This window comes from Ctenopharyngodon idella, chromosome 22 (assembly GCF_019924925.1).
Source record: "Ctenopharyngodon idella isolate HZGC_01 chromosome 22, HZGC01, whole genome shotgun sequence".
NCBI classification, from domain to species: domain Eukaryota; kingdom Metazoa; phylum Chordata; class Actinopteri; order Cypriniformes; family Xenocyprididae; genus Ctenopharyngodon; species Ctenopharyngodon idella.
In genome coordinates this window covers 15,603,001-15,630,383 of record NC_067241.1, presented here as the reverse complement: position 1 = coordinate 15,630,383, position 27,383 = coordinate 15,603,001, and the positions used below count along the sequence as shown (strand labels likewise).

Sequence of the window (27,383 nt, the reverse complement as noted above, 5' to 3'; positions counted from 1 at the left end):
ATAAATATTGCATAGTATCACAAAATCCCCTCAAAATTATAAACAATAATCACAAAATATTATTGAACAGAAATATATTATTTTTTTATTTATTTATTTTTTTACGTTTAATGTTTAAGGTGTGACCCAAAAATGAAGGGGCTCAGAAGGATATGCTAAAAATACTAAAACTGAAATAAACATAAAAAAAAAAACTAAAACGAAAAAAAAAAAAAAATTATATATATATTATATATTACATATATATAAATAAAAACTGATTCACAAAATGAATTTAAAAAAAAATAGTATCTTAATGATACTAAAATAACTTAGTTTTTGTATCTGATGCCATTAATGATTAAGTAATGTTGTAGAACAATGGACAATGTTTGAAAAACGATTCTTATTGTCAGATTAAATCAGATTGTGTGAATCTAGACACATTTCCAGCATATAATTTACGCAGAGACATTTAATAGTGAGAAAAACATTTATTGTGCGTTTGAACAGTTGATTGATTCTCATGCACAACTGATCATCGTGACAGCGGCGTTTGAGGCATTAAAAAAACATTCTCCTTTTACACACAGACAAACTGAAGACAGGATGAAGAGTGTTAAAGATTCTTTATTTCAGCAAATGTTCAATACCACGGGACAGGACTGCAAATGGAGATTTTTATTCAGTCAAGTTGCCTCACAATTGAATATATAATCTGCATAAAGAAAACTCCATGAAATGATTGGAATCGGCGTTTGTGTCAGTGGGCTCGTTCATGAGGAGGAGGCGTGTTCCCAGCTGACGTCGTCACATTCAAGAAAATAAAGGTGGAATGGGAACGCGTGTCACGTCACCATCCAGAGACAAGTAGCAAAGACGATTGGTTTGTTTTTCTTTTATTACGACGAATCTGCATTTCCCATTTTTCTCAAAAGAATCTAAAAGAACATGTACATGACACTTAAAACATTCCATTAAACTCTTAATAAAACCACAGAGAAAAAGAGAAACACGTCCTTTTATTTATTCATAGGTTGACGTTTTTTCAAGGTCTCTACACACACACAGTGCCTCCATTGGGCTGCTAGTGATGCTTTGACAAATGGACGATTTCTTCTTCCCCGACCCCCAGAAAAACCCACCCGGAACCACAGACGGCGGAAAAGAGGGAGAAACGAGCCATCGTTTCTGAGAGTGTGTGTGTGTGTGTGTGTGTGTGTGTGTGTGTGTGTGTGTGTGTATGTGTGTGTGTTTGTGTGTGTGTTTGCTTGTGTGTGTGTGCACTAACCGTGTGAGAAAGGCAAGGCCCGTTTGAATGATCCTGTACACAGACACGTTTATTTCCGCTGCCGTAGGGCTCGTCTGCGCAGACGCAACGGTTATCGACAAGAACGCACGCTTTGCTCGCCAGGCCCAGAACCTCTACAAGACAAACTTCCCTAGGAAGAACCCGATGAAGATGGCGGCGATGACGACCAGCAGGGAGGGCAGCGATTTGGAGGCCGGCTCTTTGCTCAGCATCGCTGAAGACTTCGAGACCGAGCTGTCGTACTGATTGGCCTTCCTCATCCTCAGACCTTCATCCTGATCGAGAGCAACAGGTAAATACACGGTAAGTTTAATAACAATGAAATCTGCTGTAAATGTCACAGAGTCTGATGTCAAACGTCTGGCTTTATCTTTGAGATCGTTACGCCACCTAGTGCTCACAGCACACATTCAACCATCGGGACAGTGAAATAAACAGACTGAACTTTTATAAGAAACACTTCTCATATATTTTGATGCTAATGAGTCCAATCAAACTCAAACTTTCGTAAATGACTCTTCTGCTGTTGTTTGTAATTTACAAAATGACAAATGTTTAAAGGGTTTGAACGTTTTAATGTGGAGAACTTAAGACATGAATATCATATTGTAAGTTGTAGAGTAAAATAAATGATTATATTATATTTACAACAGTAATATATATGCCTATATTTCTGTCTTATATTTATAATTAGAGTTAAGTAAAAATTATGATTATTATTTATTAAATTTGATTGGGTTCTTAAAATGCCAGTGTGACTATAATATGGACTGAGACACTATTACAACTAAAAAGAGGTTTAATAGCAAAAAAATTTAATAAATAAATAAATAAATAAATAAAAATAGCTTGCTAGAAATATTTTATTAATATTTTAATGTTAATTATAATCATATTTTAAATAAAACACTTAATTATATTAAATATTTTATCCATTTTCTTGCATGTCATGTGACAATTTTGTTTTAATGTGGTAAATTTAAGACAAATCATATTGTAACTTGTGTGTTACTTAGTGCAAAATAAGTTATATTATAAATTAATTTCTTTTACAGTACAATCGTAATTTACAACAGTAACTGCCTATATTTCTGTCTTCATATTTATAATTAGAGTTAAGTAATAATAATTAATATTTATAAAATTTGATTGGGTTCCTAAAATGCCAGTGTGAATGTAATGTCGACTGAGACTGTAAAATAAATAAATAAAATAGCTTGCTAAAATTATTAATATTTTGATGTTAATTATATTCATATTTTAAATAAAACACTTAAAATTATCTTAAATATTTGATCTATTTTCTTGCATGTCACGTCTATTAATGACTATTTTGTTTTAATGTGGAGAAATTAAAACAAATATATTGTAACTTGTAGTGTAAAATGTTATATTATAAATTAATTTATTTTATTTTATAGTACAATTGTAATTTTCAACAGTAATTGCCTATATTTCTGTCATCATATTTATAATTAGAGTTAAGGAATTATTATTATTATTATAAAATCTGATTGGTTCCTAAAAACCCAGTGTGAATGTACTGAGGACTGAGACACCATTACAAATAAAAAGAGGTTTAATAGTGAAAAAAAAAAAAAAAAAAAAACGCTTGATGAAAATATATTATTAATATTTGAATATTATATTCACACTTTAAATATTAATATTTTTTTAAAAACTTTAAATATTATATTAAATATTTTATCTATTTTCTTTCATGTCATGTGACTGAGATAAGACAACTGTGAACATGCAAATATGTTGCTAAATTATTCAAATATTTATCAAATATTAATTTGATAAAAATCAAATATTTTACATCTAAGGGGTTGGTCTGACAAAAACGTTTGGGAATCCCTGACCTAGATCACAATACTAATTTCAAGTTTTATTGGGTCAGTTCATGGCAGTATTAAACGCAGCAGAACCAGGCTGGTGTGGATGTTCTCCGGTACCTTGAGTTGGCGGTTTTCATCTAGCAGTTTTCCCATTTCTGACTGAAGTCTCTTGCACTCTTCCATGACTTTCCGCATCTCCGCGTCGTCCATGCTGCTGGCTTTGGCTCCTGACGTCCCGTCGGCCTTCGACACGTTCAGAACGGACACAGCTTTGGTTGATTCCAGCTCATTCTGATCAGAACAGAGATTCATTACAGTATCAGCTTCATTACAGTACTCAAATTTTGATTAACAGTCATGACTACAAACACAAACTCACCATCTTTTCATTGTCTGAAGGCATTTCAAACACACAACGCAGTTTAGAGTCCATCAGGTCGTCTGGTTTGGCATCTTTCCACTGCAAAACAAAACATTACCACAACATTATCATGTCTGATAGCAGGCGTTTCACCCACACAGGAAATCACACGCTCACACACATCTCTCTCAGGCTCCTGCTGTCAAATATGGACCGACAAAAATAGTGTTTCCAGGATTTAGAGGAGAATTGATTTCTGGGTCCACGTTTGAGATGAACAAAACATCACATCAAGTTTATTAGTTAAAGGGTTAGTTCACACAAAAATGAAAATAATGTCATTTATTACTCACCCTCATGGCGTTCCACACCCGTAAGACCTTTGTTAATCTTCAGAACACAAATTAAGATATTTTTGATGAAATCAATGAGGCCCAGCAATGACATTTCCTCTCTCAAGATCCATTAATGTACTAAAAACATATTTAAATCGGTTCATGTGAGTACAGTGGTTCAATATTAATATTATAAAGCAACGAGAATATTTTTGGTGTGCCAAAAAAAAAACAAAATAACGACTTATATAGTGATGGCCGATTTCAAAACACTGCTTCATGAAGCTTCGGAGCGTTATGAATCAGCGGTTCGGAGCGCCAAAATCACGTGATTTCAGCAGTTTGACACGCGATCCAAATCATGATTCGACACAAAAGATTCATAACGCTCCGAAGCTTCCTTAGTCCTGTGTCAAATGTAACTTTTAGTTTTTATCATATTTAGTCAACCTTGTCCTGTTTTTGTTTAGTCAAGTTTTAGTCGACTGGCATTTTAGTCACGTTTTGGTCAATGGAAACTTACACATTTTCGTCATACTGTATAATGGTTAAAATGATAAAAAAAAAATATTTTGCTCAATTTTAATTGCAATGATTGTTGTCATTTGGGAAATGTATTTTTACATTTCATCAGTTCACCAAATAAGCACAAATCAACAGAATATCGAATCATATGCATGGTTTATTTTACCTCATCTAGTGTAGATTATAATTATAGCCTAAGCTCAATAAACACCAAAGACGTACACTCGCCCTGTCTACATCATGAAAACGTTAAAACAAAAAGCTACTCTAAAATATTATAACAGAGATATTCCTAATAGTAATTCGAAGTTGCATTAATATTTCTCTATTAAAACAACAGCAAAAAAGGCCATACATATTGCCACACAGAGGTTGCGTAAATACAATCAGCAACCACAATCGCAAACAGTACAGTAGAGGTTCAAGACAGAACACACACTGGCTGAATGACACTTTCATTTAAGCAGAATACCTCAAACGGTGATCTCCAGTACAGCTGCCGTTATGTCGGTGTTTTCAGAACATGGCGCAGAGAGCGCGTGCGAATGGTTGCCAAATTGCATAAAGCAAAAAGTCTGTTTTAACAGAAAAGCTCTGATTGGGGGATATCTGGCAACCCCAAACTATACAGTCTTGTACAGCAGTCTGAAATGTTTTAGCTCCTCTTTTTTCAACAAAAATAAAAAGGGTTTTGGTAAAGTTTTTGTTCTTTTAAATACATCTTAGTCTCGTCTTTTTTCGTCAACAATATTGCATGTTGATATAGTCACAGTTATCGCTTAATGTCCTTATTATAGTCTCGTCTTAGTCAGGGGAAAAAACTTTGTTGACAAACATTTTTCGTCATAGATTTCGTTAACGTGATTAACGCTACATGGAAGCGTCACCTGCGTAAGGATAATGACGGGGAAGAGAAGAGATTTTTGAATAAAGTGGTTATTTTTGTTTTGTTTTTGCACACAAAAAGTATTCTCGTCTCTTCATAACATTAAGGTTGAACCACTGCAGTCACATGACTGTTTTAACGATGTCTTTAGTACCTTTCTGGACCTTGAAAGTGTTGATTATATTGCTGTCTATAGATACCTCTCGGATTTCATCAAAAATATCTTAATTTGTGTTCTGAAGATGAACGAAGTGTGTGGAACAACGAGGGGGAGTAATTAATGACAGAAATTTCATTTTTGGGTGAACTAACCCTTTTATGATTTTGAATTAATGGGTTAACGTGTTAACATTGACAGCCATAGTTAAATTATTTTTGTCTCCTGCGTCTGAGTGCTGAAGATGAACCGGTAATCCAGCGCTCACCATCGCTTCCAGGTCCGTCGCCCCGTGTGGCGCGAAAATCGTCTGCACCATAAACTTGTGCTTGCTCTTCTCATTTGGGTCGTAATCAAACGGCTGCAGCATAACTGGAAGAGAAAAGACAAAGTCCATCAGCCCTCACACACACAGCCAGATCTACTCGTAAACACAAGCACATGGACGATCTCTGACCTGAGATAGTGACCGTAGCGCTGGGGTCGATGATGCCGCTGTTGGGCCGCACGCAGTAGCGGCGAGGAGCTGTGGTCTTCACTTTGAAACATACTCTTCTGTCGGACGGGTTCCTCAGCTTCAGGTTAGTGGTCACCACATCTGTGAAGGGTCCTGCGCACAAAACACACACATGAACGGTTCTGCATCTGTGTGGAAAATGTTCAGGAATGTTACACTGTGTCATACAGGAATTCTGGGAATGTCAGTTTATGACTTGCTCTTTTACTTCCCAAAACAGTACTTTACTGTTAAAAGGCATGAAATGTATCCTTCCTTGTATATAGTAAGGGAACTTAAGTTTTTACTGTAGCACTTTGACAGTTAAATCACTTTCACAGTGTAATCCAAATTCCCTACGACAATAATAATCAGTATTTGTGAATATTAATGGTGAATCCCGTGTAATGAAGCTTCGCCTGTAAGGCTCACGTGTCGTCAGACTGGTTGGTTCATTCATTGCTGGTGTAAAAGCAGACATGTCATTCATAAATAATGCAAAAACCCATTCCTATCCTTACGGCACAAACACAAGCAGCCTGTCCTGGAGAATCAAACATTTTCCATTATGACTCAAATGAAAGAGTTGCATAAAGAGGGATTAATATAAACTAGAGCTGTGCTAAATCAAACACTACTGAATGCAGTTTTGATCATGCAATCAGTGTCTGTATGACCCTTCAAACACTAGAGTTACATTTTAGTTGCAAACTACCAAATTTACACTGTAAATGTGGCACAAAAGCACTTCTGAAGTGGCTTAGATGCGGCATAAATGCATATACACAGCTATTTTAATTGTGTATTTTTTACTAGGTGCTAAGGTGGGTCAGAGCAGGTATAATTTAGACAGAATTTACACCGAATTTTGAGCCTTAAATCAGCTGTGTAAAGATGCATAACAACTCGTTTAACCTTAAAGCAGCCTCAGTGAAGCACTAACTGCAGTATTGATCACATCTGCCTTCAAAACGCGTTTAATTCGTGATCGAGCAGCAATAATGACAGATCAGATTCATTCTTTAATCTGTTGTTAGCTCTGATGCTAACTGTGACAGCTCACTGACACCGAACACACACTAACGAGTGAACGATTCTCTCGCATTTAAGATCAAAACACGATCTATAAAAAGAGCGGATATTAAAACAATGATTCATATGCGTTTTCCTCCCCAGAGGCCTGCAAATCCCCGCGCGTCGCGTTAAACTGCAGCCGAGGGAGGGATGCAGGCATGCGGACGCGCGCGCAGCCTGGGCCCGGGGGCCTCCGCGAGCCGGTTCGACTACAGCAGCCGGTTGTTAGTGACAGACACACGGGTTTACCTCTGAAACGGAGGTCGCTCGGCGGGTCGAGGATCAGAATCTGCTCCAGTTTGGACATGACAGCCGTTAAACGGGACACACTCGCGTGCTGCTCAAGAGCCCCGGCCACGACGCGCGCGCACTCACGATCACTCTCACACACACACTCACACACCCGCGCGGCTCGAGCACTAGAGGCAGGCCGGCTACGCGCACGGCGGGACACGTCACTCAGATGAAAGGAGGGGAAACTGCTACAGTTTTTTATTCGCTAGCAGCTGTTATCTTATTTCCACATATGTCTGTTTAATGAAACGACAAAGACGCGGGAATAATTCGGTTCATCAGAATCACTTCAGCAGCTGTGGTCGCAGTGCGCATGCGCTGTGACTGATGAACCTTGGGGTTACACGTCATTCTAGACAACAAATACATAAAAGCACAGAAACTGGTCGAACTGGTAATTTGTGTGAGCAATTACAGCCTTCTGCCACGCCAAATATTTAAAAAATAATAATAATAATAATAACAATAAAATAATAATAATAATCTGTCATATGCAACAAATAAACGTATTACTTTTAGACTCCGATAACAACAACAAAATAAAATAAAATGCAATAAAATTATTCTTTAACCAAAATTATGTCATTCCATGTGTTTTACACGTACTGAATATATTACTGTAGCTCTGTTCTGTATAAAAAATTTATTAAAAAATATGTTTAAAAATAATTAAATGGCTTAAAATGATCTAATCCACAAACAAACAAATAAATAAATAAAAAACAAATGCTTAAATGTTCGTTACTGCGCATGCGTTCGGACACTCCGTCTGTGCGTGCGCGTTCTAGAGGCTGCCCTCGGCGCGTGCGTGATAAAGGATCAGTGCGCGGGCCCGGCGGCAGTGCTCGAGTGGAGTTCTGAGGCGCGTGTTTGTGTGTTTTTGTGTAGTTTTGTGTAGTTTGTGTTGCGGCGCTTGTTGGCCATCAGCACAGAAGCGGGTTAAATGTAGAAGCAGCGCACGATGGCGGGTGTGTACAGCTAAACACACACGAACACACACACTTCTGACTAAACACTCTCTCTCTCTCACACACACACACACACACACACTCACTGATCGTGTCGTGTGTTTCAGATCTCTCTCTGCTGCAGGATTCACAGGAGGACACGGACGGATGTGAGTTTCATCTCTGAGTCTGTGTGTGTGAATAGCGTTAGCATGTTGTCAACTTTGTGTTTTAATGTGATTCATAAACAGCAGGTCACGTGACCCGCGCAAACCCGCTGCTATCAGACTGTAATTTTGTGGTAATTTGAGATATATGTGTGTATTCACCTAAACAGACCTTCAAAGAACCCCATGTCCATAATCATGGTAATACCATGGTACAAACATGGTACTTTTTAATAGTGATTCGCTAGACAGCTGTGCTTGGGCTTGAAAATGATGCAAACTTCATCAAACATGAGTCAAGCTATAAAGCAGCTGTACAGAAGATAAAAGTGTCATTATTCAGCTCAAATCAGTTGAAGTCAGATATTTGATTATGTATAATGTGTTATGTATACGTATTATATGATTAATTTGAACCCTGTCAATTATATGCATTATTTAACCATGTCAGCGAATAGTAATTAGACTCGTCAGGTCATCAAATTGAGCAAAAACCTCACAGGTTTTTCTAATCCTCAAGTTTTCACTGAGAAGTTCATTGCAAAGTTTAGGATCTCGCGCTCGTCGCTGATGAAGCTGGAATCGCAGAGGATTGTGGGATGTGTGTGTTGTGCTCACGCTGTCTCTGTCTGTAGTTGGTGTGGATGGATACAGCTCAGAGTCTGATGCCATTATTATACCTTCAGTGCTGGATTTCGTGACTCAGGATGAGATGTTGACTCCTCTGGGCCGACTCGACAAGTACATCAGCAGCGAGAACGTCTTCAACAGGTAAAGACTCATTCAGACGTGTGAAACTTTCACACTGAGTCTGTTCGGAATCGCAAACTACTAGTTAGGGGTGTGCGATATTGACAAAAATGATGGATTTTGTCGAAGATCAAACGATATTTTGCTGAGCGTTTTACTCACCTCCATGTCATCCAAGATGTTCATGTCTTTCTTTCTTCTGGACTTCACTGGGGTTCAACGGGTTGAAGGTCCAAATGTCAGTTTCAGTGCAGCTTCAAAGAGCTCTACATGATCCCAGACGAGGAATAAGAGTCTTATCTAGAGAAACCATCGGACATTTTCTAAAAAATATAAAAATTATGTACGTTTTAACCACAAATGCTCGTCTTGCACTGCTCTGTGATGCTCCACGCATTACGTAATCATGTTGGAAAGGTCACGCGTGACGTAGGTGGAAGTACCGATCCAGTGTTTACAAAGACTAAGTCAAACGACCTTTACAAAAAAAGGTAAAACAACGATGTTAGACGATTTTGAAGTTTAAATGAGATGGAGTTTTTTGATTTCTTTTCGACTGAAGAAAGAAAGACATCTTGGGTGACATGGGGGTGAGTAAATTATCAGGAAATTTTCATTCTGAGGTGAACTAATCCTTTAATGCGCGAATCATTGAGTCGTTAATTCAACCGATTCATTCAAACGGCTGATCGTTTCAGGATCGAAGCATCTGACTTTCTTATTGAGTGAGTCATTGAATCATTCATTCAGCCAATTTGTTCAAACGGACTGATTCATTCAGTAACGAAGCACTGCTGTGTGTTGCTCAGAGTTCTGTGGATTTGTTTGGAACTATTTTCTTTAGTAAAATAGAGCAAAACAGGTCTAACTTCTTGTTTATTAAACTGTTGTATAAAATCAATATCGCATTTGTAATTGTGCTGATGTTTGGGGGGGAAAAACAGTACTCTTTGTGTATAAAAGTGTATAAATTTAAGCCTAAAAGACATACTCATATGACACGCAATCTGACATTTTTACTGTGTTTTTGTTTGATTTTTACAAAGTGAGAGACATACTTGGTAATGTCAGATTGCACGTCGTTAAAACAACAATTACGATATTATCGTACACCCCTACTAATAGTATTATTTCTACAGTATGCAAATGACCTGCTTTATCTGTCAAATCATGTTTGAGATGCTGTATCCCACAATGCAGTGTGAGATATATGAAATCTCTAGTATAAGAAGCTTTTTTAGTGATCTCAGATCTGCCTGTTTTTGTTAGGTCATTCAACGGTGTTAAATGTTTTTAATCTTGGGATGTTGATCTGTGTGTTTCAGGCAGATGGTGGCCCGCAGTCTTCTCGACACGCTCCGAGCCGTCAGCGAGGACGAGCGCGAGTGTGTGTCTGTGCTGGAGAGGATCGACAGACTCGCAGACGACTCCGGTACGCAGATGATTCGCTGATTCACTCTTCTGTCCGGTTCAAAGGGCTTGTTTTTGATTAGATACTATCATAATCTCATCTTTAAAATCTTTAATTTGGTATTTTTCCTGTGGTGTTGTGCATATTTCAGTTATATTCAGCCATATTTAGGCTTGTGTTTTTATGAATTGTCTAGTTGTTTTAATGGAGTGACGTTTGTTCCTCAGAGCCGACGGTTCGAGCGGAGCTCATGGAGCAAATCCCACATATCGCCATCTTCTGTCAGGAGAACAGACCTTCCATTCCATTTGCTTTCTCTAAGTACCTCTTACCCATCGTCGTCAGATACCTGGCTGACCAGAATAACCTGGTGAGTGTGAGATCTTTCTGCTGCTTGAGGTTGAGGAACTGATCAAGAAGCTGATGGTGTTTCCTGCGTCAGGTGCGTAAGACGAGTCAGGCGGCGCTGCTGGTTCTGCTGGAGCAGGAGCTCATCGAGCGAGGAGACGTGGAGAACCTGGTGTGTCCCGTGTTGGTGGACCTCACTGCTCCTGACAGCAACGACGATGTGAAAACCGAAGCCATGGCGGTGAGAGTCTGCCGTTTTTCACTCGGATCAGCTGTTTGTGTTTGTGTGATGATGATCTGAAAGTGTCCTATAGTTACTCACTGAAGCGTCTCCTTCTCTACTTCCACTTATTTAGAGAACAAACTATCCTAACTTAGGCCTGTCGTGATTGATTAATCATCTGATCGTGATTATTTGATCTAATTGCAATTATTTAAGATAACCGCAGCAATTGTGCAGTTTACATTTCAATCACATTTTGCAAAATAATATAAAAAAAAAAGTACAAAGATAGTCAAAGTTCTTCCTTCCTTCATAAAAAAAATGAAGGTTTGTGGGTTTAATCAGTCTGCATTATAATATAAAACAATAAATCACATAAATATACATTTTTACAGCAATAAAGTAAAACATATGGGCATTTTATATTATTATATTTTATATTATAATTATATAAATATTATTTTTTTACAGCATTAAAGTTAATATTATAGCCCTATTTTATTATATTTGTTATTATATTATAATTAATTAAATATTTAGACCATTAAAGTAATTTTATTATATTTTTTATTTATTAAATTACTTTTTACAACATTAACCTAAATATGGCCTATTTTATTATCATTTTTATTCTGAAATTATATTTTAATTATATAAATATTAATTTTCACAGCATTAACCTAAATAATATGGCCAATTTTATTATTTTTATTATTATACAAATATTAATTTTCACAACATTAAAGTGTGTCATATGGGCCTATTTTATTATCATTTTTATTATATTATATTTTAATTATATTAATATGTAATTTTTACAGCATTAAAGTAAATTTGAACACATTTTATTATCATTTTTATTATTATATTATGTTATATAAATATTAATTTTCACAACATTAAAGTAAATCATATGGGCCTATTTAATTATCATTTTTATAACATATTTTAATTATAAATATTTAATTTTCATGGCATTAAAGTAAATTTGAACACATTTTTATTATAATTTGTATTAAGTTATGTAATATAAATATTTAAAGTAAATAATATGGGCCTATTTTATTATCTTTTTATTATATGATATAAATATTAATTTTCACAACAATGAAGTTAGTGATATGGTCCTATTTTGTTATTTTTATTATGATTTTATATTTCAATTATATAAATATGAATTTTTACAACATTAAAGTAATAATATGGGTCTACCTTATTTTTATTATATAAATATTTTAAAGCATTAAAGTAAATAATATAGGCCTATTTAATTATTATTTTATTACTATAATTATATATTATTTTTCATAACATCATAATGAGTGCTTGTGCTTGTTTCTGATGTTTATCTCAGATTATTTGTAAAATGGCGCCGATGGTGGGGAAGGACATCACCGAGCGACTCTTTCTGCCGCGCTTCTGCGAGATGTGCTGCGACTGCAGGATGTTTCACGTGCGCAAGGTGGGTGATTCTGATTGGCTCGTGTTCGGGAGTCCAAAGGAAGACGCTCTGTCCTCGTCGCTGATCAGAGGTGTGTGTTTATGTCCGACAGGTTTGTGCGGCGAACTTCGGTGACATCTGCAGTGTTGTTGGAGGAGAGGCAACAGAGGAGCTGCTGGTATGATCCATACAGGAGAGATGGGGCAAGTTGTCACATGGGTTAGATGGCAGTAAATGTGAGGTTACATGTGCTTGTTTTCTCTAGCAGCAGTTAATTTCTGTTGGTAGGCTTTTGATGTCGATATTTTAAAGTTTTAGGTAGAAACTGACTTTAAAAATAAGACACTGGGGTAAAACATGTGACAACTAGCCCCGCTCTGCTCTTTTTATGAGTTTGTTTTTAACGGAGTTTGAAAAGGGCTCAAAATCAGACTACATAAATGTTGATGTTATCAGCTCTGTGATTTGTTTTGTATAGTTGTTGCTCATTTCCTGTCGTCTGAGGCGTCTTCCTGTCCTTCCTCTCTCCCTTTCCTGTCCAGCTGCCGCGTTTCTTCCAGCTCTGCTCAGATAATGTGTGGGGCGTGCGGAAGGCCTGCGCCGAGTGCTTCATGACGGTGTCCTCGGCCACGTCTCCAGAAGTGCGGCGGACGAAACTTTCATCTCTGTTCATCAGTCTGATCAGCGATCCCTCCCGCTGGGTACGCCCAATCCGTTTAATCTCTTCTGTGTTGTCCATTCTGTGTTAATGAGCGTGTGCTGCGGTCGGCAGGTGCGTCAGGCTGCGTTTCAGTCGTTGGGTCAGTTCATCTCGACGTTTGCGAGCCCCAGCAGTAACGTGGGTCAGTACTTCAGAGACGAGGGCAACTGGAGCGGAGCGCAAACACACAGGTGAGACGACTGACTGATGAAGAGAGCTGAGGATGAACCTTCACTCGCTCACGTCTCGTCTGTGTGTCGTTCAGCACAAACGCAGATGCCGCCGGCAGCTCGTCCGCAGCAGAGACGTCTGCTGTTTCCCACAATCCCTCTGGCTGTGAGGAGCAGGATGTGGCGGAGGAGGGCGGAGGTGAGCAGACGGCGGAGGTCCTGACGGCAGACGATTCTAAGTGCCTTCCTGAAGAGACAGAGGCTTCGTCTGGAGCCGACGAGGATTCACCGGCATCAGCACAGGATGATCCCTCGCCTTCGCCCGCTCCACAAGACGAGCAGGAGCTCTTTAACTCTTTCCACTACTGGAGGACGCCCATCCCAGAGATCGACCTGGACCTGGAGCTGCTGGAGGAGGAGAAGCGTCCGTCCGCTCCGGCGCTGGGCAGGAAACAGCTGGAGGAACTCATCGAAAACCTGGAGCCGCACATAGACGACCCGGATGTCAAAGGTGAGCGGCACTTCTTTCTCATTGTGATTAGGAAGTAGATTTGAGGTGGTTGAATTTATATTAATATAGATATTGATATTGATATTAATATTGAATCTCCCAGCCCTAGTTGCAGGATTTGACAAACTTTGCACTACAAAACACAATACAGCCAAATACTGTCATATTCATCAATAAGAGTTTTCAGGAACAGAAGTCTTAAAGCAGCTGGAGCGAGACCTTTGTGTCAGTGGAAGGAAACGAGCACAGGAAGTTACTGAAACACTGAGCCGAAAAACAGAAGGAGTGACGCACAATAACTGCAGACTGTGTGTTCTGAAGTAACAGGCTTTGCTTCACATCTGATGGTTGTTTAAAAAGGACTTTGTCTTTCTTTAGTGTGTAATACTGCTGTTTGATATGGAAGCATGTTTCTGCCATGAAATAAAAAATAAAAAAAGACTTTTAATCTCGCAATTCCGTCTTTATAACTCGCAATTCCGACTTTATAACTCGTAATTCTGACTTTATAACTCGTAATTCTGACTTTATAACTCGTAATTCTGACTTTATAACTCGCAATTCTGACTTTATATCTTGCAATTCCGACTTTATAGCTCGCAATTCTGACTTTATTTCTCGCAATTCTGACTTTATAACTCACAATTCTGACTAACTTGTAATTCTGACTTTATAACTCGCAATTCTGACTTTATATCTTGCAATTCTGACTTTATTTCTCGCAATTCTGACTTTATATCGCAATTCTGACTTTATATCTCGCAATTCTGACTTTATAACTCGTAATTCTGACTTTATATCTCGCAATTCTGACTTTATATCTCGCAATTCTGACTTTATAACTCGCATTTCTGACTAACTTGTAATTCTGACTTTATAACTCGCGATTCTGACTTTATAACTCGCAATTCTGACTTTATATCTCGCGATTCTGACTTTATATCTCGTGATTCTGACTTTATAACTCGCAATTCTGACTTTATGACTCGCAATTCTGACTTTATAACTCGCAATTCTGACTAACTTGTAATTCTGACTTTATTTCTCACAATTCTGACTTTATGACTCGCAATTCTGACTAACTTGTAATTCTGACTTTATATCTCGTGATTCTGACTTTATAACTCGCAATTCTGACTTTATAGCTCGCAATTCTGACTTTATATCTCGTGATTCTGACTTTATAACTCGCGATTCTGACTAACTTGTAATTCTGACTTTATAACTCGCGATTCTGACTTTATATCTCGTGATTCTGACTTTATAACTCGCAATTCTGACTAACTTGTAATTCTGACTTTATAACTTGTAATTCTGACTTTATAACTCGTAATTCTGACTTTATTTCTCGCAATTCTGACTTTATATTTTGTAATTCTGACTTTATATCTTGTAATTCTGACTTTATATCTTGCAATTCCGACTTTTTATCTTGCAATTCCGACTTTATATCATGCAATTCTGACTTTTATAACTCGTAATTCTGACTTTATATCTCGCAATTCTGACTAACTCGTAATTCTGACTTTATATCTCGTAATTCTGACTTTTTTTTAACTCGCAATTCCGACTTTATAACTCGCAATTGCGGAAAGGGGAAAAAAAGTCAGAATTGTGAGATAAAAAGTTGCAATTACCTTTTTTTTTTTTTAAATTTTTATTTAGTGGCGGAAACAAGCTTCCATAGTTTGAGCATGAATATATCTCTATATCGGTGTTTCTGAACTCTCTGAAACGCCTCCATTTTGAGTTTTCTTCGCAATATTCCTCTTTAAATAATTCATATGCAGAATAAAGGGGCGGGGCCTGGTTGAGTTAGTTAGTTGTGTTGAAACTGGCGGTTATGGTAAGGGGCGGGACATTTTGCTTTTCAGAAGGAGGGGCTTCATAGAGACATGAACTAAACAGAGCGTTACTGACAGACTGGGAAGAGAGGAGCTGAACAATGGAGAATGAGGAAAATAATGAACATTCAAGCATGAAAACCTTCTGTGTTGATCTGTGTTTTCCAGCACAAGTGGACGTCCTGACGGCCGCTCTGAGAGCCACGGCGCTGGACTCTGGACTGGAAGACGCTTTCCTGGAGCCCCGAGCGGCACAATCCAATCCCTTCAGCTCACAGCATTCCTCTGAGCGCCGTTCAGATGACACACAGGTGAACACACCGCACTGGGATCATGTTGATGCTCTGTTTTACTTTGATAATTACGATCATATCATTATACTAGTTTCATGATCCTGATCTGTCAAAGCCCAGCCCATCTTTCCCAGTATCATGTTAAGTTCAATTCATTAATGTGAATCCGTCTGATTCCAAACTGATTTGTTTGGCATTTTTCATGCACTACAAAAATGTTTATCAAATATCTGTATTTAAATGTTGCTCTTTATAACTATCGTTATATTAATGAATAGAAATTAAAAGAAGTATGTTGTGTTTCAGAGGCGTGATGACGACGATGATTCTGACGTGAGCGACAGCAGCGTAAATCCTGAAGATGAGAGGAAATCTAAACAGCAGGTCAGTTGATCATCCCATCATGAGCTCAATCCCATCATGCTCTGCTCTGACATGTGTGCTGCCGCTGCAGGACGTGGTTCCTCAGGCGTTACTGGACCAGTATCTGTCCATGACGGACCCATCGCGCGCTCAGACAGTGGACATGGAGATCGCCAAGCACTGCGCCTACAGTCTGCCCGGCGTGGCGCTGACGTTAGGACGGCAGAACTGGCACTGCCTGCGCGACACGTATGAGACGCTGGCCTCCGACATGCAGGTGTGTTCGTCTTGCTTCTAATAATTCATATAATACATGCACAAGACACTTGTTACCTCATACAATATGCAATATATATTTTTTTTTTAACAGTACATAGGACACATTTCTCAATACTTTTTAAAAACTCTTTATCCTTTTTCAGCTTGGCACAGCAGGAGGGGTTTATTGACGAAAAATGATGGCTATGTTTTCTGGGATTTTCTCTAATGATGATCAGATATTTTGCTGAGTGTGTTTATTGTGCTGATACCTTTGGCAGGTTTAAATTGATTTTTATGGGTATTTTTACCTTTATAAAGTACAGAGCCCTGCACATGACATGCTAGAAGAAAAAAATAAATCCTTTGCACGATTTGTTAATTAGTTCCCTCGCTTTATAATTCATGCGCATGATTTAGCAAATCGAGGGAACGAATTAGTAAATTGTGCACACGGTTTAGCAAATCGTAATAAATATAGTGTAACTCATAAATAATGTTTCGATGATTTATTCGTAAAGCGTTGAATCTTGATATTTGAAATGATTTTTTTTTTTTTAAATGAAAAGATACTTTAAATGTGAAAGTAAAACCACCAGTAGGTGGCAGCAAGTCATTGTTAATGACTCATTGAGATTCAACCGGTTCATTCAAATGGCTGATTTGAATCATTGAATCATTCATTCAAATGATTCGTTCATTCAGTAATGAAACACCGCTGTGGCTTTGACTGAAACTTTTTTCGTAGCAAAAACAGGCAATATTGTGTCTAAAATGTCATTTATTATTAACTTGGTTATTGAACTGTTGTATAAAATCAATACCACATTTGTAATCATGCTGATATTTGGAGAAGAAACGCCACTCTTCGTGTGATTATTGATTAACTATATTAAAAGATAAAAATATAAAGACAGACAGAGGTATTGGTATTGGCTCTTATCTTGAGTATAGGGACCAACAATCACAATATTATTGTAGATAATGTATTTCACACACCCTTACACATCAGTTAATTTCTCTCTCTTGTCTGTGTGTGTGTGTGTGTGTGTGTGTGCGCGTGTGTGTCAGTGGAAGGTGCGGCGGACGCTGGCGTTCTCCATCCATGAACTGGCTCTGATCCTGGGCGATCAGCTGACGGCCGCTCATCTGGTGCCCATCTTCAACAGCTTCCTGAAAGACCTGGACGAGGTCCGCATCGGCGTCCTCAAACACCTCTACGACTTCCTCAAGGTCAGGTCCGCTTCATCACTGTGTGTGTGTGTGTGTGGGATGATGATGGTCATGTGGTGTTCCTCTTTCAGCTGCTGCATCAGGACACGAGGAGGAAGTATCTGTATCAGCTGCAGGAGTTCCTGGTGACGGACAACAGCCGCAACTGGAGGTTTCGCTCCGAGCTGGCCGAGTACGACTGCGCTGCGCTGTGGTGATGATGTCAGTGATGATGTCGCTGATGATGTCATGTCTCAGAGTTGTGTGTGTGTGTGTGTGTGTGTGTGTGTGTGTGTGTAACAGGCAGCTGGTGTTGTTGCTGGAGCTGTACAGCGCGCAGGACGTCCATGATTATCTGAGACCGCTGGCCTTCTGTCTCTGTACTGACCGCGTGTCGTCCGTTCGCTGGACGTCCTACAGACTGGTACTCTCTCTCTCTCTCTCTCTCTCTCTCTGTCTGTCTGTCTTTCACTTTCACTTTTCTTTTTCTTTTTTTTTTTTTCCACTTTTCTTTTTCCTCTTTCACTTTGTTTTCTTTTTCTTTCTATTTTTTCTTTTACTATTTCACTTTCTTTTTCTTTCACTTTCTTTTCATTTTCTTTTACTTTCTTTTTCTTTTACTTTTCACTTTTTCTTTCTTTCACTTTTCTTTTTCCTCCTTTTATTCTGTTTCTTTTTAATTAAATGTTTTAATTTCTTTTATTTTATTTGTAATTTCTTTCTTTATTTATTTCACTTTCCTTTACTCTTTTTTTTTTCTTTCACTTTCTTTTTTCTCTTTCATACTTTTTCTTTTTCTTTTTATTTCACTTTCATTTTCTTATTTTTTTTAACATTCTTCCCTTTTACTTTCTCTTTGTTTTTCTCAATTCTTTTTAATTTCTTTTCCTTTTCCTTTATTTTTTTTTTTTTCTTTTTAAATTTATTTATATTTTCTTTCCCCTTTTAATTATTTTTTTTTTCCCTCTTTATTTATTTATTTATTTATTTATTTATTTATTTATTTTTTCCTTTTTATTTTGTTCAATTTTTTTTCTTAGTTGTCTTTTTTTTATGTCTTTATTTTTTCTTTTTTTCCGTAGTCTTTTATTTATTTTTATTTTTATTTTGTCCTTTTTCTGATTTCCTTTTTCTTTTATTAGTTTTTTTTTTTTTTCTTCTTCTTTCTGTCTTGGTTATTTCAGGAGAGACTGTAGTGATGTTTGAATCATGAATGAATCGCTCTGGTTCTAGTGAGTCATTCCTCTGAATGAATCGCTCTGGTTCCAGTGAGTCATTTTTCTGAATGAATCGCTCTGGTTCTAGTGAGTCATTCTTCTGAATGAATCGCTCTGGTTCCAGTGAGTCGTTCTTCTCAAAGAATCGCTCTGTTTCAGGTGAGTGAGATCATCAGGAAGTTGTCGTCGTGTTCGTCTCTGCTGGTGAGTTTTCTGGGCGAGCTGGTGGAGAAGTTCTGCCACTCTCAGAAGTGGTCGGGCCGGCAGGCGTTTGCCTTCGTCTGTCAGGTGAGACGCACTCTTCTTCATCATCCTCCTCATCATCATCAGTGTGGATTGTCCTGACGCGCAGCTCTGTGTTGGTCAGTTGTCCATCGAGGAGGAGTGTCTGACTCTGGATCAGTTCTCGGAGCATCTGCTCCCTCCGCTGCTGCAGCTGGCGACGGATCCCGTTCCCAACGTGCGAGTCCTGCTGGCCAAAACCCTGCGGCAGACGCTGCTGGAGCGAGGTGTGCGCCGTCTCACTTTCATTCAGTCATTTCATCCCTTTCTTTTTATTTCTTTTGTTTTCTTCTTCCTTTTCTCATGTATTTTTCTTTCTTTTCTTCATTTATTTTTTTGCTTTGTTTTATTTTCCATTTTTCTTTGTTATTCTTTTCTATTTCTTTATCCTTTTCACTTTATTTATTGTTTTTTATTTTTCCTTTGTCTATTTGGTTTTTTTTTTTTCATTTTATTTATTTTTTTCATTTATTTTCATTATTTGTTTCTTTTTCCTTTGTCACTTTTCTGTATTTATTTTAGTTCTATTGTTTTTTTTTTTTCATTTTTCTTTTAACATTTTCTTTCCCTTTTTTCTTTGTCTTTTTTCTTTTTTATATTTTCATTCATTTGTTTCTTTATTTTATTTTTTTCCCTCTATTTTTAATTGTATTTTATTTTTATTTCTTTTTATTCATTTTGCTTTTTTTCTGTCTTTTATTTTTTTCTTTCATTTTATTTATTGATTTTTTTTTTTCCCCCCCCTCCCTTTTCTGTATTTTCCTTATTTTTCTTTCTTTTCTTTATTGCAGCTTTTCTTTTTTTCCCATTTTTATTTATTTTCATTATTTTTTTTTTTTTTTCCTTTATTTTTCTTTTTTCCATTTTCTTTTTTTTCCCTTTTATTTAGTGCTTTTATGAATGTTTATTTTCATAAATAAACCCCCCCCTCATGTCCTGTCTGTGTGGATACTGCCTCGTTCCTTGCGCTCACTCTGTGTGTGTGTGTGTGTGTGTGTGTGTGTGTGTGTGTGTGTGTGTGTGTGTGTGTGTGTGTGTGTTCTACTGTAGAGTATTTCCTGAACTCGGCCGGCTGCCAGCAGGAGGCGCTGGAGCACACTCTGGTCGCCCTGCAGACGGACGTGGACAAAGACGTCAAATACTTTGCCAGCGTCCATCCCGGAAGCACCCGTCTGAACGAGGACGCCATGAGCACCACGTCCTCCACATACTGAACACAGACTTCTAACAGCTTTCCCAGAATGCACCTCACTACAGCCCCTGGGTTATTTGTGGGGTTTTTGTGCATTCTCTCTTATTTTGCCACAGAAGCCTTAAACGCGTCTTCCTTAAACCAGAGAATACTTGAACAGCTGGAGAAATCAAACGACTAAACCGTTGACATGTGACCGGGCCGGCGGCCGGGTTAACGACTCTAATATATGCTGCATATATATATCAGTGACGGGACGCGTCTGTCTGATCTCAAGGGCTCGAGCGTCGCTCTTTTAATCTTCAGCGCAGCACATTGTTGTACTGATGGACACTGTCACACGTCTGCTCAGACGAACCATGTGAACTAGTGTTTTTAACGGAAATCACGAGTGGTCCATGTGAACATTCAATCTGAAACTCACTTGAAGCCTTGAGTGTTTTAATGCAAAACTCTTCTGTATATATTCCTGTTTTTGATCATGAATAGCTGATGTTATTCTCTTAACCTGTCCAGAATAAAATTTCAGATGAAATCACTTGCTGTTGTTCTTGGAGTCGTTCGGCCAAAGACGATCACGACTTCTCATCTCAACATCAAAAATAAAGTTTTACATTTTTCAAGTCATATACATTAACATTGTGTTATGAACAAACATGAACAATACTGATTATAGATCAATAAATAGTCAATTTAGTTATATTTATGTTAATTAACCTTAACCATTTCAAATATTGAGATTTAATGTTAATATTTTAATTTTATTCGTTATAACAATTTGCAATAATTTTGATATATTAGGTAATGCAATAACTAACAATGAACAATATATTGTTACACATTTAACCTTAAAGGGGACCTATAATATAGTCTCTGGTGTCTCCAGAATGTGTCTTTGAAGTTTCAGCTCAAAATCCCCCACAGATCATTTATTATAGCTTGACAAATTTGCCCCTATTTGGGTGTGAGCAAAAACATGCCATTTTTGTGTGTGTCCCTTTAAATGCAAATGAGCTCTGCTTTCCAGAAGAGGGCGGAGCTTTAACAGCTCAACAACAACAAAGCTGGAGAATCTCACGCAGCCAAAATGACGACGGTGTTCAGCCTTACATTGTTCAAACCGGAGTCGACACTGATGTTATCAGACACATTTGACCTTTTAATATGATCTATTAATGTCAGCTTAGCATTATCAAAGATTAATCATTACAGTTATTGATGTAAGATTATAATTATTGTTCATGTTAACAAATTAAACCTTATTGTAAAGTTTTACCCTTTTTGTTGATGACTTCACAATAAAAATGGCAACAGCTTAAATGTTATTTGAGGTTCAAATTACATTTTGATGAAAGATTATGAAGTTGAATGATTCATAAATAAAGATCAGAAACATGTAAATAATAGCAAATGTTTCATATTGACAGATACTGCAGAGAATAACAGTACAATATTTCAGTTTGACAATCATAACCAGAACTCAAACTCAAGTGAACGTCACACGTTATGAAAGCTGAGTGAGTTTGTAGATGAAGTTGGACGGATGACTGGAGGCTCATGGGACTGAATGAGGTCTTTGTGTTTGAAAGTGGGGCGCTTCATTAGGACACCTGTGACCCGAAGAGACGCGCGATTAACAGCGGAAACAGAGCGACTGACATCAGCCACGCATGAATCAAGGAGAAGAAATGAGAAATAAAAATACAAAACAGAAAGAAAACATGAAATAGAAAAACAAAAAAATACATGACAAAAAAAAGAAAAAAATCATGAAACAATAAAACGAGATGTTTTATTGAAAATACAGTGATTTCTATCACTCAAGTTCACCTGCGTCTGAAACAAGCGTCTCTACATCAAACTAACACCAGCTTCACTTTCGGCGAAAGGACGATTTTTACAAGTGGATTTTGTTGCTGAAGACAAACTAATGATTTTAACTTCATCCAGTCTTAATAAAGACCTTGAGAAAGTTCATAATATATGCTGATTATGAATAATAATCTGATAATCTATCTATTCAAGAATCTCTATCAATATCATTTCTCTGATCTGAATGTATGAGGCTACAGCTGAATCTGCAAGAATAAAAATAATATATACAAAATCTTTTGCGTGACGCAGGACACAATAACAAAACATCAGTAACTGACAGGACTGCGCTCAGTACAGGCAGTTCATGCACTTGACGGATTTGCTGCCGTAGTCGACGCACTCGGGTCCGATGCACTCGCAGCAGGCGTTGTGGAACCAGCGGTACTTGGATCCGCCCATCGACTCGCAGTACTGCTTACACTGACGGATGGACACGCAGTCGTCGAAGTAAACCACCGTACACATCTTATCTGGAGAGAGATGAGACAGACGCACAGATCAGGAAACAACATCAGTACAGGGTCACATGGACGACATCAGATCAGATCAGTGTGTGGAAGCACATCCGCCACATAAGAGCAAAAATCATGCTTTGGGAAACATTTTGACATGCAAAATAAAAACTGAAATGATGACAAAGTCAAAATGATGACAAATCAAAATTATGACATGCAAGATAAAAATTGACAAAAAAAATTAAATGACATGCAAAATCAAAATTGACAAAATTAAATTGCATGTTAATTTTTATATTGTCATCATTTTTACTTTGCATGTTGTAAAGTAAGAATTATGACAAAAATACGACAATCAAAATGGACATGGAAAGTCAAAATTATCACAAAAATGAAATTGCATGTTATAATTCATTTTTTCATAATTTTTACTTTGCATTTTATAAAGTAAAAATTATGACATACAAAATCAAAATAATGAAGTCAAAATTATGACAAAAAAATTATGACAGGCAAAGTAAAAATTGACAAAAAAAAAAATTATGACCTTAAAAAGTAAAAATTATAAAGTTGAAATTAAAAATCAAGATTATGACATGCATTCATAATTATAAAAAAATTTAAATTAATACATGCAAAGTTTAAATTGACATACTAAGTCATGACTAACTATGACCTAAAGTCAAAATTATAACAAAAAAAAGAGTTGAAATTATGAAATGCCGTCATAATTATGACATGGAAAGCCAAAGTTATGATATGCAGTCATAATTATGACACAAAAAAAATAAAATTATGAAATGCCAAGTCCAAATTGACATATTAAGTCAATTAAAAACTAAAAGTTCATCAGTTATTTAAAGACACACTGAAATTAACTTGAAACATTTAAAACGAATCATTTCTCGTTAATAAAATAGTACACTACTGGTCAAAAGTTTAGAATAACTAAGATTTTTTAAAATGTTTTCCATCATATTAGAATGATTTCTGAAGGATCATGTGACACTGAAGACTGGAGTAATGATGCTGAAAATTCAGCTTTGATCACAGGAATAAATTATAGTTTACTATATATTCACATAAAAAACAGCTGATTTACATTGGAATAATATTTCACAATTTTACTGTAGTTTTGATCAAATAAACGCAGCCTCGGTGAACAGAAGAGACTCTTTCATAAACATTAACAAATCTCAATTATTCTAAACTTTTACCAGTAATGTGTGAGTCAAATATATCAACTCCAGTGTGACATAAATGTCATTAATTGTGAAGTGATCTGATGCATTTCCGTCTGGTCAGTCCGGACACCTGCTCGCCGCTGGACGTCTCATTACCGTCACAGCTCAGGGTCACAAGGTCACCGCCGGAATGAATGAAGCTCAAGCTAATGACGTTCCTGCTCAGTGAAGCGCGAGGCGAGCGCTCTTTCCTCACCTTGCGTGTCGTAGCTGGCGCGGATGCTGTTCCCCGGCAGCGAGACGCTCTGGTGCGCGTCCTCCATCGTCTCCAGGAAGGACACCAGGTTCTCGTGGTAGGACAGTTCCTCGGCCACGGGGAAGGACACCACCATCATGTTGATGGGCGCTTCGCCCTCGGTCAGCGCGCGGAAGAGCGACGGGATGGGCCGGTACAGCTCCTCCACCGTACTCTTGGCCGTCGCCGGCGTGTCGCTGTAGTTCTTGGGGTTACACATGCCTGAGAGGAACAGAAACACTCAAATAAAACATCAAGCACCTTCAGCTCTCAGAACAAACTAAATATCAACTCGATTTAGACTGACAAAATAAATAAATAAATAAATAAATAAAGGCTGTTATAGAAGCTTGTTTCTGCCACAGAATTAAAAAAAAAAAAAAAACTAAAGTAATTGTAACTTTTTATCTCACAATTCTTGTTATTCTTGCAATTCTTTATCTCTCACAAAAGAAAAAAGTCAGAACTGCGAATTATGAATTCAGAATTGCGACAGCTAATGTCAGAATTATGAGATTTTTTCCTTGCAATTGCGAGTTTTATATATTTTATTATATTTCTCACAATTCTAAAGTTTTAATTCGCAAGAAATAACCTCAGAATGGCGAGAGACAAAGTCAGAATAAAGTCAGAATAGTGATAAATAATGTTGGAATAGCGAGAACTAATGTAGGAATCACGAGAAAAGTCCGAATGGCGAGAAATAAAGTCGGATTACAAGAAAGTCCGAATCACAAGAAAAAGTTGGAATGGCGAGAAAAACTCAGAATGGCGAGAAATAATGTTGGAATCGGAATAAAGTTGAAATGGCAAGAAGTGTTGGAATAGTGAGAATTAATGTCGGAATCACAAGAAAAGTCGGATTGGCGGAAATTAGTTGGAATCACGAGAAAAGTCGGAAAGGCAAGAAATAATGTCGGAATCACAAAAAAGTCAGAATGGTGAGAAATAAGTCGGATTAGTGAGATGTTGGAATACCACTGGAATGGTGAGAAATGTTGGAATCACGAGAAATGTTGGAATTATGAGAAAAGTTGGAATGGCGAGAAATAAAGTCGGAATCACAAGAAAGTCAGAATCACGAGAAAAAGTCAGAATCACGAGAAATAACCTCAGAATCACGAGAAATAATGTCGGAATCACAAGTAATAATGTTGAAATGGCAAGAAATAATGTTGGAATAGTTTTGGAATAGCGAGAATTAATATCAGAATCACAAGAAATAATGTCGGAATAACAAGAAAAGTGGAAAGGGCGAGAAATCAGTCGGAAATAATGCAAGAAATTATGTCGGAATCACAAGAAAAAGTTGGAATGGTGAGAAATAACCTCAGAATGGCAAGAAATAGTGTTGGAATTGTAATAAAGTTGGAATGGTGAGAAATGTTGTAATAGCATTGGAATAGTGAAAATGTCGGAATCACAAGAAATAATGTTGGAATCACAAGAAAAGTTGGAATGGTGACACATAACATCAGAATGGCGAGACATGAAGTTGGAATGGCAAGAAAGTCAGAATCACGAAAATCAGAATCATGAGAAAAAGTCTGAATGGCAAGAAACAATGTTGGAATCGGAATAAAGTTGGAATGGTGAGAATTAATGTCAGAATCACAAGAAATAATGTCGGAATGGCAAGAAAAGTCGGAAAGGTGAGAAATTAGTTGGAAACACAAGAAAAAGTCAGAATCGCAAGAAATAATGTTGGAATCACAAAAAAGTCAGAATGGTGAGAAATAATGTCGGAATGGTAAGAAACAAAGTCAGATTAGTGAGAAATATTGGGATAGCAGGAATTGGTGTCGGAATCACAAGAAAAAGTCAGAATGGAAGAGAAATACGCATGCGATAGCAAGAAATAAAGAGCGAAAATAATGTTGGAATTGTGAGGAATAAACTCACATTTCTGACTTCTTCCTCTCACAATGTGAGTTTAATATATTATATTTCGCACAACTCAGACTTTTTTACTCAGAATTGTGAGACAAACAAGTTATAAAGTCAGAATTGTGAGATAAAGAGTCACAATTACCATCACTGTAACAGGATGAAAAATGTGAAAAGAGTTCACAATCTAAAGCCTCACTTTATTAAAAATCTCACATGAATCAAAAAAAAAAAAAAAAGATTAATTTATTTATGCAGATGAGTTTGACCTCTTTTGTAACATATGTAAGTGTACATGTTTATATGCACTTGATTATTTCTTCCTTCAGAACAGATGATGCAGCGGATGAGAAGGTTCTGTAATATACTGATAACATGATGATCTTACCCACACAGTCACAGCACTCCTCCCAGAGAGTTCCCAGACACATCATACACTCCTTACAACACGAGCAGTTCCCATCGGACGGCCGGCACTGACACAATTCCTGCTCCACAACAACAACAACACAAGAACAGCCATGAAGCTCCATGAAAAGTGATTCAGAACCAGTAGATGCACATGAGAATTATGAAGCTGAAAATGCTCAAGTGTTTGTTTGTGATCCATCAAAAACCAACATAATACATAAATATGAGACTCTTACCTGAATGAGACACTTGCTGACGTCACTTGCGCACAGAGCTTTATTACAGGCCAAAGCAAGAGAAAAACTTGACAGAAGAAGAAGAAACACTGATGAAGACTGCATTACGACCCGAACCGAGCCCACCGGACCTAACTGAGCACAGGAATGAGAGACCGAGACAGACGCAATAAACAAACAGCTCAAACATCAAAGACAAAAGCGGCTTCCGACTGACAATGAGCGGCGACATGAAAGACTCGTTTGAAAGTAACAGTGAATGTATCGAGCACGTGTTACAGTAACCGCGGGACTTCAGGTTCCTCGAGTCTCACAACACAAACACTGAGTCATCGAGTGTGAATCTCTCCTGATTCACTTTGTGCTCGAGCGACACGAACTAAAGACTCGATGAGAGTCTGAAGAAGTTTCTCTCAGACACAAACACACACAATCACACACTCACCGCGAG

General features: G+C 37.4%; 3 protein-coding genes across 4 annotated transcripts; 1 reads left to right on the top strand and 2 right to left on the bottom strand.

The window, feature by feature from the left end:
* Positions 1-589: 589 nt before the first annotated feature.
* On the bottom strand, positions 590-7,550 carry vapa (VAMP (vesicle-associated membrane protein)-associated protein A). Its single transcript, XM_051881240.1, has 6 exons — positions 7,216-7,550; positions 5,854-6,006; positions 5,665-5,768; positions 3,512-3,592; positions 3,250-3,423; positions 590-1,566 (listed from the first exon to the last, which is right to left on the bottom strand). Exons 1-6 carry the CDS (start codon positions 7,271-7,273, stop codon positions 1,405-1,407), a joined length of 732 nt encoding a protein of 243 aa, XP_051737200.1. The 5' UTR covers positions 7,274-7,550; the 3' UTR covers positions 590-1,404.
* Positions 7,551-8,033: 483 nt separating this feature from the next.
* ppp4r1 (protein phosphatase 4, regulatory subunit 1) lies at positions 8,034-21,127 on the top strand. Of its 2 annotated transcripts, none has more exons than XM_051881235.1 (20): positions 8,034-8,228; positions 8,336-8,377; positions 9,061-9,145; positions 10,450-10,556; positions 10,763-10,905; positions 10,978-11,124; positions 12,461-12,568; positions 12,660-12,725; positions 13,090-13,248; positions 13,320-13,438; positions 13,513-13,928; positions 15,941-16,083; positions 16,372-16,449; positions 16,520-16,705; positions 17,758-17,919; positions 17,991-18,091; positions 18,202-18,322; positions 19,275-19,403; positions 19,483-19,624; positions 20,448-21,127. In XM_051881235.1, the coding sequence occupies exons 1-20, from the start codon at positions 8,222-8,224 to the stop codon at positions 20,609-20,611; spliced, it is 2,625 nt and encodes an 874-aa protein (XP_051737195.1). In that variant the 5' UTR covers positions 8,034-8,221; the 3' UTR covers positions 20,612-21,127. The 2 variants fall into 2 exon arrangements, with proteins under 2 accessions (XP_051737195.1, XP_051737194.1); XM_051881234.1 differs by having other exon boundaries at positions 9,010-9,145.
* An 863-nt stretch (positions 21,128-21,990) lies between these two features.
* twsg1b (twisted gastrulation BMP signaling modulator 1b) lies at positions 21,991-27,361 on the bottom strand. Its single transcript, XM_051881241.1, has 4 exons — positions 26,933-27,361; positions 26,674-26,773; positions 24,360-24,620; positions 21,991-22,934 (listed from the first exon to the last, which is right to left on the bottom strand). Exons 1-4 carry the CDS (start codon positions 27,035-27,037, stop codon positions 22,753-22,755), a joined length of 648 nt encoding a protein of 215 aa, XP_051737201.1. The 5' UTR covers positions 27,038-27,361; the 3' UTR covers positions 21,991-22,752.
* Positions 27,362-27,383: the final 22 nt, after the last annotated feature.

Coding starts and splice junctions, on each gene's coding strand:
- vapa (XM_051881240.1), bottom strand. CDS start 7,273: ATGTCCAAACTGGAGCAGATTCTGATCCTCGACCCGCCGAGCGACCTC. Junction 6,007..7,215: donor GAGCGACCTCCGTTTCAGAG/GTAAACCCGTGT, acceptor TTTTGTGCGCAG/GACCCTTCACAGATGTGGTG. Junction 5,769..5,853: donor CGCTACGGTCACTATCTCAG/GTCAGAGATCGT, acceptor TTTCTCTTCCAG/TTATGCTGCAGCCGTTTGAT.
- ppp4r1 (XM_051881234.1), top strand. Junction 12,569..12,659: donor GGATGTTTCACGTGCGCAAG/GTGGGTGATTCT, acceptor TATGTCCGACAG/GTTTGTGCGGCGAACTTCGG. Junction 18,092..18,201: donor TTTCGCTCCGAGCTGGCCGA/GTACGACTGCGC, acceptor TGTGTGTAACAG/GCAGCTGGTGTTGTTGCTGG.
- twsg1b (XM_051881241.1), bottom strand. CDS start 27,037: ATGCAGTCTTCATCAGTGTTTCTTCTTCTTCTGTCAAGTTTTTCTCTT. Junction 26,774..26,932: donor TCAGCAAGTGTCTCATTCAG/GTAAGAGTCTCA, acceptor GTTGTGGAGCAG/GAATTGTGTCAGTGCCGGCC. Junction 24,621..26,673: donor GGAGTGCTGTGACTGTGTGG/GTAAGATCATCA, acceptor TGTTCCTCTCAG/GCATGTGTAACCCCAAGAAC.